This window comes from Osmia lignaria, chromosome 13 (assembly GCF_051020975.1).
Source record: "Osmia lignaria lignaria isolate PbOS001 chromosome 13, iyOsmLign1, whole genome shotgun sequence".
Lineage (NCBI taxonomy): Eukaryota > Metazoa > Arthropoda > Insecta > Hymenoptera > Megachilidae > Osmia > Osmia lignaria.
In genome coordinates, this window is record NC_135044.1 from 8,093,042 (window position 1) to 8,103,541 (window position 10,500).

At 39.7% G+C, this 10,500-nt stretch overlaps 2 protein-coding genes across 4 annotated transcripts; one reads left to right on the forward strand and one right to left on the reverse strand.

Moving 5' to 3' along the window:
• Positions 1-497: 497 nt before the first annotated feature.
• Positions 498-3,907, forward strand: swi2 (Protein singed wings 2). Of its 2 annotated transcripts, XM_034319272.2 has the most exons (11): positions 498-645; positions 912-1,134; positions 1,615-1,773; positions 1,869-2,031; positions 2,230-2,386; positions 2,458-2,606; positions 2,686-2,874; positions 3,033-3,191; positions 3,369-3,479; positions 3,564-3,653; positions 3,722-3,907. In XM_034319272.2, exons 2-11 carry the CDS (start codon positions 1,106-1,108, stop codon positions 3,905-3,907), a joined length of 1,392 nt encoding a protein of 463 aa, XP_034175163.1. In that variant the 5' UTR covers positions 498-645; positions 912-1,105. The 2 variants fall into 2 exon arrangements, with proteins under 2 accessions (XP_034175163.1, XP_076547650.1); XM_076691535.1 differs by lacking the exon at positions 498-645 and having other exon boundaries at positions 910-1,134.
• Positions 3,088-6,409, reverse strand: LOC117601911 (uncharacterized). 2 transcript variants are annotated; one of them, XM_034319271.2, is made up of 11 exons: positions 5,919-6,407; positions 5,770-5,855; positions 5,511-5,712; positions 5,308-5,391; positions 5,158-5,247; positions 4,937-5,076; positions 4,697-4,859; positions 4,504-4,630; positions 4,256-4,434; positions 4,093-4,181; positions 3,088-3,227 (listed from the first exon to the last, which is right to left on the reverse strand). In XM_034319271.2, exons 1-11 carry the CDS (start codon positions 6,115-6,117, stop codon positions 3,225-3,227), a joined length of 1,362 nt encoding a protein of 453 aa, XP_034175162.2. In that variant the 5' UTR covers positions 6,118-6,407; the 3' UTR covers positions 3,088-3,224. The 2 variants fall into 2 exon arrangements, with proteins under 2 accessions (XP_034175162.2, XP_034175161.2); XM_034319270.2 differs by lacking the exon at positions 3,088-3,227 and having other exon boundaries at positions 4,045-4,181; positions 5,919-6,409.
• Between the last annotated feature and the right edge of the window lie 4,091 nt (positions 6,410-10,500).

A 10,500-nucleotide genomic window follows, 5' to 3' on the forward strand; every position in this document is an offset into this window, starting at 1 on the left:
ATGGTGAGTATTATTAACAATCTGTTTCAGTGAAGTAATTAATCAATAAGTATTAATTTTAACAAAGCGGTAACACGAATGAAACATATTCCATTCATTATCTTATCTCCTTCGCGAAAAAAAAATTATCAAATCCTACTAATTTAATTTACATCGCTCATACACTTGTACTTTCGTATTATTCATCATTCAAAATAAGATAATCGCGAAACTCGACTCAAAATCTACTTGTATTACTAAAATAACATGTATGATAAGAAAGTATCGTAAACGATCGTATGCTTCTATAGGAAGGCTGAATTTTCCCTCCAAAGTTACTTCTTCTATCAGGATAACACGCGAGTAAAGAAGGTTCCAAGTCCTAATAGATGGCGCTTCCGTAGTAATGATGAATTGGCTGTCAAAATTCATCGTGAGTATTATGGTAGCATGATATTGCAAGAGGTTAGTATGCAACGCTAGTATGGTTTTGAAAACCGCGCCAAATTCTGCTCCGGCTAGTGGAATAACATGAGAGGCGAGGAGGTGTCGCTTCAACAAGTGGCACTATATCACTATCTTGAAAACCGCGCCAAATTCTGCCCCTAGTATCAGGATAACAAAATGGCCGCGGAGGTATCGCTAACTCGCGCTCGAAATTTAAAGGTAAATATAAATTTATAATGTATTATTTATTTGTACCGAAAAATAAATACGAATAAGAGAGTATAGTTATAAATACATTCAATATACTACAAATATGAAGTAAAAAGGTTACAAAATGCATTTTTAATGTACAGGATTCTCACATACGATTTCGAATCATTGTTTTCCCCATCTGAAAACATCTAATTATCGCAATATGCATTAACGTACTATGTAAATTCTGTATCTGCGTCTGCGCTCGCATCTTATGATATGTTCTCTTTCAGTTAAACCCTGCCATCGTCTTAGTCGTTCATCCGACGAAAGGAGAGGATCATCTTCGATTTTCTTATTAGCATCGCCAGCTTTCAGTCGCCGTCTGTGTTTCAACCTGATGGATCGATGGAAGACACACAATAAAAGACCATCTTTTTCTCGTTATAAACTTTGACATTATTTTCTAATAAATAAAATAGTTAAAATGCGGACAATGATTAGCTACTTTCTTTTGTAAGTATATCTTTTTAATTTCTTCATAATGTTATTAAAATAATTATCTGAATAATGCAGTATACAAATCGCTATTGAATCGTTAGTACCAATACATTGTGCAAAAATTTCAAATTATCAGTATTAGAAAAATTACAATCATAAACGGTGGAGAATTACAATTGCAAACAAGAAAAACGCTAATTGGAAAATGATGATCAGAGAAAAGTTTAAGTAACAAATGTATTTAGAAATGTGTTAAGATGATTAGATAAGTATCATAAGATCGCTAATATTTACCTAGGCTGTAAAATTATGGCGCATAAAACTACATGCTTCCGTGTTCACGGAATGATTAGATAGCGAAGATTTTAAATCTGTATTCGCGTGGCCAAAAGATAACAAACGTTTAAACATTTCTTTTCACCATGCAAACACGACAGTGATATTTTCGATGATTGTTAGTTAAAAATGAATACAAAGATGATAATTATCGAACAGGCTAACAATTTCGTTCGCTAACGTGCGATGCTCGTCGAAGAGCGAAGAAAACTGTGACTCGCGTCAGGTGAGCTCAAACAAGACCGCCGTGTGCGATTTCAAAGAACACGATCACCGTCTCGTTTGTTTTCACGGTCTTGAGGATAAATGGAAGTTCAGGTAATTATCAGCAACCTTTCGTTACTTACTAATAGAAGTTTAAATAGTTAAATTAGCGCCGAAGAAACAAACATTTGTATACGTGATCGTTTCAGAGGCGAGAACGTGCGCACGCTGTTGCTTTGCGATTGGCCCGAACAAACGTTCGATCCTCAGGACGCTCTTCGTGGATTTTCTTCATTGAAGAAACTCGTGATTGCTAGAAGCAACCTGACTAAGCTGACGTCTGCTTTTCCCCGAGAGATTGGACTGTTAGAAGTAAGAAAAGTAACTTCCCTTCTGAAACACGGAAAGCTTCAATTCTTACGGCCACCGATGATCAATATTTTGTACAGCAAACACCTGCTACTACCGTGTTAATTAAAGTGATTATAGTTTTCTTGGTAGAAATAAAGAAACGGTGGCTCGAGGAAGTTTTTTTCTTCTCGCGAGAATTAAGAGTAAGGCAATTTTTAGAAACTGAATATAACCGGGACCAAGCTGCAGCAACTTCCGGATAACGCATTCAACGATCTCTCACACTTGAAGACTCTTGATTTTCGAAACAACAGTATCGCGGAGATCAACGTTACAACTTTCAATATTCCTTCGTTGCACCATATTCATCTTTCAGGTGAGATACGAGGTATTTATGCTCTCTTTAATATCACCGTGAAAGGTTCAAGGTGATGCTAATTTAAATAGGTAATCCATTGAAATGTACCGAGGACACGAGATGGATATTAGACCAAGAGAAAGACTCCTTAGGTCGCAAAATCTCGGACAAAAGCAGTCTTCGATGCACCACGCCGTACGAGGGCAGACCGTTCGTTCCGGTCATAGAAATAATTAAAGTAAAATCAATTTAAGCAGTTTTATTCACGAAGAGCTGCTGGTTCACGCATTTCTAACCACATAAATTTAATATTTCAGACGCTGAAGGAGGAGTGCAGAAAGACGGTGTGCGAGTGTGAACTAGTATACGTGGTTGGTCACGGAGGAAAGCATATTCAGAGACAGCTGATGGCCTTTGCTTCTGTAAATTGCAGTCATCGCGAACTGACGGAGATGCCTAGCTTCCTGCCGGCGAACACGACCACTCTTCGTTTATCTGGAAACAAGGTTACAACATTTTAGCGAATTTTAATTAATTTTAATTAATTAATTAATTCAGACTATAATGATATCTTTGATCATAGGATATACCCTGCTCTCGAATACTTTTATAAAACCGGAAGATCTGAAATTTTTTAATTAAATTTAATTGGTTTGTATTGCAGATAAAAGATCTGAGACCACTTACGACGAATCCTGCGTATAGAGGAGTAATAGATCTGTATATAGACGACAATCTGATCGAATCCATCGTCCAGTTGGAAGGATCTAGTTGGGTGGATCGTTTCAGATTGCTCAGTCTTCGTGGGAACAAGCTGACCGATGTTCGTAGCATGTTTTTCGTAACTTAAAATGTCTTACTGAAACAGAAATGTAATAATCATCAGACAATGAATGTCGTTTCGAGGGGATTTGCATTCGATTACACTTGTCGGATTTAGCGCGTTAATTATAGTTTAAGGGATTAAGAGACGACGAGTTTCAGGTGCTTGCTGTTTCAGTTGCCTACGTACGCTTTGCAAAACGTGTTGCAACATAATGGAAACGCGGTCAGCCTGTACCTGGGGAATAATCCGTGGAGGTGTGACTGTCTTTTCACACCTGGTTTTCAGGTAGAATAATTTTAATCTAAATCAAGAGCGTTTTAACTTGTTAAATATATAGCGAGAATATTCTTCGATCCACGTGCTTTTCAGGATCTGTTGATCAAATACACGACCCTGGTGAAAGACATCAACGATGTCAAATGTGCCCGTATTAACGGGGAGGACAATTCCGGGAAAATTGTAAGCAACACAGCTGCACCCATTTTTAAAGCAATATCCCATGGTTTAACAGTATATCTTCTTTAAAGATACGGGACCTAAAGCGCACGGAGATTTGTGTATCACCGGACGAAGAATATTTACTGCATCCTCTGGACGTTCTAAACATTATACTAGCGTTGCTGATATTCTTGATTATTGTCAAAGTGCTCTACGACTACTGGTCCTTCAGGAAAACTGGCAAACTGCCCTGGATCGTCGCCAAAATACCCTAGACGAACTTCTATACCTGCTGGAAGGTAATCCGTGACTATTGAAACGGAGTTTAAACAGTGATTGAACTGAAAATCTATTTGTTTGCTCATTTTAAATGATATTTCTGAAGATCTGAGTGAAAATTTTTTTTGTAATTCTATAGTTGGGCAGAATTTCTATGAAATAAAGCGTTAGGAATGTCTACCTTCAATATCGTCTTCGTGTCCTGACAATACTGACGGTATAATTCGTCAGCAGCTGCTCTCTTGGCAACGCATTCCCTGACACCTCGACCTACGATTATTAAAAATAAGAGAAATAATATAAAATACGTTTTATATTCTAGTGGTAAGATTTGTTCCATATACCTTCTCCCTTATAGCCTAATGCATTGCATACAGCTACATACTTCACCCCTTGAGCAGTTTCCATTTTATTCACAGAATACTTGGGAAGTTGTTCTCCTTTTTCAAGACATAATTGGTACAGCTTCTTCTGTGCTGTCTCTCTTGGACTGTCTATGCCTAAATTGATTACCTCCATCATTCTGCAGAGCCAAGTTCCTTGATATTATAATTTGATAAATATTATACAGCTAAGGTAATATATTATTTACTCTTCTTTTAAAAGTTTTGCAAGAGGAGTAAGTTTCATATCCGCTATCTGACGACTAGCTATCAGTTGTAGAATTTCCGTGGCTAGAGCATTTTTCGTTGATTCCTCTGTTTGCTTTCTACACGTTGCTATCAAAATTTATGTTTCATAAATAACACAGTTAATCGACTGAAGTATCGATCGATGTTATTTACCGCTAAATCCACCTAAAGAGCCGCGTATCACGCAGACGTTCTTGTACCGATGTGGACCATCGTTCTCGTACTCGTATATGATCGGAACTTTGCATCGTTTCGAGTATCCTTCCAGAATGCTTAACGGCGTTCGCCGTTCCGAAGTACTCTCGTCACCGCTACCCTTTAATTAATGTAATTTATCGAATCTATGTGTACTTATATATTAACTAGTATCTCGTGAACAATAGGTAACTTCACTGCTGTATTTATTTTCATTGAACCGCTTGCAGAATCGTCCGTAATTTCAATTGGTACTTGACTGTTCACAGTCATCTCAGAATCACCGATGTCTGGACACCTATTTTGACTGTGGAGAATAATGCAAGACGTTTGGTGATCTGAAAAATATTAAAAATTGTACTGATGCAGTTAGACATGGTTCGTATGATAAAGTTTAAAAGAAATATGTATATAAGTACCGTTCGAATTGTCATCTCTCGTTTTACTTTCATTGCGATCAACGCAGTTAATTTCGTTGTCGGTTGTCCTCTTACGCAATTGATCTTTACCTACAGTAACGATTAATTCAGTAGAGTGAAAACATTGATTTTATTAATTATTTTTATTACCTATGTTCGAGCATCGTGAAACACTGTCCACTGCTTTACCCCATTCCTCCAAACTGCGCGCATGTTTTGTCACCTGTTCTGTATCTAAACAAATAATAATTATTACATAATATTTTCCCGCCAATTACCGTGAAATGTACATTTAATTTTCTGTATACAGGGTGTCCTAGAAAGAGTGTTAGTTTCGTAAAAATTTCACAAACCCGTTTCAACTTTTGAACGACTGAATTCTTCTACGATAGAGTTCTTAACTTCAGGATGGTATATCATTAACAAATCACTCGACTGACTTGTAGTGTCTTGTACAGAGCGTTGACCATTCATGTCGGCATCCTCTTCGCACATAGTGCTCTGAGAAACCTGCGTTTCTGCCACGATTTTTTCAGTACTATTCTCTTCCGTGTTCTACAATAGATATAGAAATAGTTTCGAGAACCGAGCAACGGTTGAAATAATATTTACATCATTGACAGTTAACATCGAATCCTCGGCAGAAATCATCAGGGTCGAATCCTCCGAGTCTGGTGTGCAGAAGGAGGTTGACGTTTCTTAGAAAGAATATGTTGTTTCGTTTAAATAATCAATCGATTAATCATCCTGAAAAAGCTTACCAATTTCACGACAGGGCGTACGTAGTTGTTGAAGTAGATCCTCTGTACGATCTATTACCGCTTCCATCTCGCAGAGGAGCGGTGCCGCGTTTGGAAATCTGTCAATTATCATACCCCACACAAATTCGGCATCCTCTGTCCCTTGCAACGACTTGGGCAGATCATTTTTCTGGCACGTAGAATCTCGATGTTTCGACATTTAAACAGTGTAAGTTTTATTTTAGCCCGTTTCAGTATTTTGAAGTTGTTGGATGTTGTTTAAAGAACACCGAACAAAAGATGGAACGACTTGAAACGATCTTCAGTTGGTCTCGTTAACCAACGTGTGTAATTTTGAAACGGCAACACTATAAGTGATTAGAGGGGCACCCGCCCTTTCCCCTCAAGTCTGCAACGGGGCCGTAGGGCCGCAGTGGGCCGGGGCTGGGGCCCTGGTCCTCATTGCACGCGGCCCGATGAGTGCCGACATCGGGTGTGGCCCCCGTTGTCGGCGGAGATTGGCACACGGGGGAGGGTCGCGCCTTTGACCCTCTCCCGCGACATGTATCCCAGGGCTGGGGGGTCCCGGTGTCTTCTTCAAAGGTCCCGGGGCCCTCCCTTAAGTCCTAGTGCAGGCCACCGTGGAGGTTTTAGTGGGTATAAATCCCACACTACCCCCGGCCCCTCCCCAGGGGGGCGGGGGGTGTCTTTTGAAGATTTCCTCCACGTAAAAATAAAAAAAAAAAAAAATTATTTCAGATCTCGATTTAGCGCCATCTGGTCTTTGAAAAAGGAATTATATCAGGCAGAGATTTTGGCCATCTAGCGGCAAAAATGTGAACTAAAATCTCGACCTCGAATCAGCGCCATCTGGTTTTCGAAAAACGAACTAAACCAAGTCAAGATTTTGGCCCTCTAGCGGCAAAAATGTGAACTAAAATCTCGACCTCGAATCAGCGCCATCTGGTTTTTGAAAAAGGAACTAAATCAAGTCAAGATTTTGGCCCTCTAGCGGCAAAAAAGTGAACTAAAATCTCGACCTCGAATCAGCGCCATCTGGTTTTCGAAAAACGAACTAAACCAAGTCAAGATTTTGGCCCTCTAGCGGCAAAAATGTGAACTAAAATTTCGACCTCGAATCAGCGCCATCTGGCGGTAAAAAAAGAAAATTTGTTGCGCAGGATCCGCTTTTATCCCACGAAAACCTTGACCGGCTGCGCAGTAGTTAACGGAGAGAGTTAGCGCTGCGCAGTAGATTTTTTACAAAGAGGCTTTACCGAGAAAGGCCAGAATTGACCCCTCTTAATGAATATCTAATTAATTTTCAAATTGGAGCACTTTTAAGAATGCCGAAAAATCGTGTTCCTCCTGGATTTCGGCTCTCCCGCGGGAACCTTGACCGGCTGCGCAGTAGTTAACGGAGAGAGTTAGCGCTGCGCAGTAGATTTTTTACAAAGAGGCTTTACCGAGAAAGGCCAGAATTGACCCCTCTTAATGAATATCTAATTAATTTTCAAATTGGAGCACTTTTAAGAATGCCGAAAAATCGTGTTCCTCCTGGATTTCGGCTCTCCCGCGGGAACCTTGACCGGCTGCGCAGTAGTTAACGGAGAGAGTTAGCGCTGCGCAGTAGATTTTTTACAAAGAGGCTTTACCCAGAAAGGCCGGAATTGACCCCTAATGATGATGAACTAATTAATTTTTAAATTGGAGCACTTTTAAGAATGCCGAAAAATCGTGTTCCTCCTGGATTTCGGCTCTCCCGCGGGAACCTTGACCGGCTGCGCAGTAGTTAACGGAGAGAGTTAGCGCTGCGCAGTAGATTTTTTACAAAGAGGCTTTACCCAGAAAGGCCGGAATTGACCCCTAATGATGATGAACTAATTAATTTTTAAATTGGAGCACTTTTAAGAATGCCGAAAAATCGTGTTCCTCCTGGATTTCGGCTCTCCCGCGGGAACCTTGACCGGCTGCGCAGTAGTTAACGGAGAGAGTTAGGGCTGCGCAGTAGATTTTTTATAAAGAGGCTTTACCCAGAAAGGCTGGATTTGACCCCTCTTAATGAATATCTAATTAATTTTTAAATTGGAGCACTTTTAAGAATGCCCAAAAATAGTGTTCCTCCTGGATTTCGGCTCAATTCAAAGTGTATAAAAAATACATACAATTTATATACATTTAAGTAACCTTTATTAGTTTGCTTTTATACAACCATGTCAGTCCTTAAATTATCTTAAACCTACATTTGAAGTATACAAAATAAATAGAAATTTAATGATCTATTATAATTAGTTCATGTCAGGTAAATTGTTGTAATTGTTTGACAACAAACTTGTATTCACTTCATGCACTTTAATAAATAAATCATTTGAAAAATGCAACTGAGTAATTAATTAATTTACCCTATTTCATTTCTGAGTCATTTAATACTCGTAATTTATTTTCATAGCTATTTATTTAAATGATTTAAATTCTTTTATCATGTTAGTTATTCAATGTATTTACTACAACTTCGTTTCGGGGTCCCTGACACCCCAAAGATAGCATGTCGATAAGTAGAGTGCCAGCGGTGCGTCGGGGTCCTTAACACCCCAAAGATAGAGACTCGACAAGTAGAGAGTGCCAGCGGTGCGTCGGGGTCCCCGACACCCCAAAGATAGCAAGTCGATAAGTAGAGAGTGCCAGCGGTGCGTCGGGGTCCTTGACACCCCAAAGATAGCGGGTCAACAAGTAGAGAGTGTCAGCGGTGCGTCGGGGTCCTTGATACCTCAAAAATAGCAAGTGCATAAATAGAGAGTGCCAGCGGTGCTACGGGGTCCTTAACACCCCAAAGATAGCAAGTCGACAAGTAGAGAGTGCCAGCGGTGCGTCGGGGTCCTTGACACCCCAAAGATAGCAGGTCGATAAGTAGAGAGCGCCAACGGTGCATCGGGGTCCTTGACACCCCAAAGATAGCAGATCGATAAGTGGTGAGCGCCAGCGGTGCATCGGGGTCCTTGACACCCCAAAGATAGCAAGTGCATAAGTAGAGAGCATCTCCGGTGCATCGGGGTCCCTGACACCCCAAAGATAGCAGGTCGATAAGTAGAGAACGCCACTCGCTCATTGGGATCCTTGGTACCCCGAAGATATCAGGTCGATAGGTAGAGAACGCCACGGATGCACCGGGGTCTCTGACACCCCACGCTACCTGCGGGCCCTCCCCAGAGGGACTGAAGTTGTTTTTCTTAAGATTTCCACCACTTAAAAGAAAAAAGGATGTAATGGATGCAATAAATAAAAAGGGATGTAATAAATAAGAAGCATAGGCTTATAATAGCATGACATAGAGCACACTTTATTTCTTAATTAGTGATAATAATTATTTAGCATTGACCGAAATCGAGTACATGTTCGTATATTGTTCTTCGATCGGAGTTCAATAATCATAATAGATTAATTTATTTAATATAAGTGTAATTAATTGTAATGTATTGTCTGAAAGTATCACTGCATTGCATCCGCTGGTCGTCTCTTTTGCACTTCGTCGAGAGTGAAAATAAAGCAACGAAATGAGAGATCAGAGACAACGAGAAGAACAACCAAAGAAAATTCTACATACTCGTGTTATAAAAAAGTATTCTTATTTTCTTTCGTGTTACTCGTGAACTCCAGCCATTCTGATGCTTACAAAATATAAGTAGACCAGGATCACGAGAAACAGGAAGGAGTTTTCTAAAAGAAAGAAAAAACAAAGAAAGGGAAGCGCCCATAACGATTCAATTTCTTTGAGACCAAGGATGTTCCAGTGACTTTACGGGGATTCTATTCGAGCCCCAAATAGTTAGATTACAATTAAAATGCGGAGAGCTTGTCGCTTCGAATGGATCTCCCGAGGTACCGACTCACCCAACCTCTTCCACCTCGCAAAATATATCGTCTAAACATGAAATCTACCTACGAAAACAGTCTCTAGCATAGTTATTACGATATAAAAAAGTTTATTCATCTCTAACTTATCGTTAGTATTAATAAAAGAAGGACGTAATAAAAATAAAAAGGACGATCGTCGATTCGAAACGGTCCGTGCTCGATCGTTCGAAAGGAGGCAAGCCCTCCGCAGAACAATATTCAACATTTAACAATAGCCAACATTTATAGAGTAAGATACCGATTTAGTAATTTTATAAGATCGTTTCGTTTCGTTCTTCCTTTTCTCCCCTTCACGATCCTCGATCGCCTCTGTTCTGTTCACGACGAGAAAATAATGAAATTAGCCGCAGGTCCCTGAGCAGCTAACCAGGCTGCGAACTTGCGAAAATAAATATCGCGCGACCAATCGATTAATCTCCCATTAATATGATTTTTTTTTGTTTTTCTCTTTTTTCTTTTTTTTTTTTTAATTACAGTGGTTCTTGTAAGTACCAGTACAGTGTTTCTCAAACGGTACCCCATCACTTTGCGTGATATATCTCTCGTTCCAAGAATATATTACTTATATTGCTATCGTTTACGCGTGAACACGAGTTACAAGACTTTCAAATTATAACCAGCAATTACTTCTTTATTTGGAAACGCTTGCAACCCGTATCTCGCTGATTTTCATACTTTTATTAATTGACAA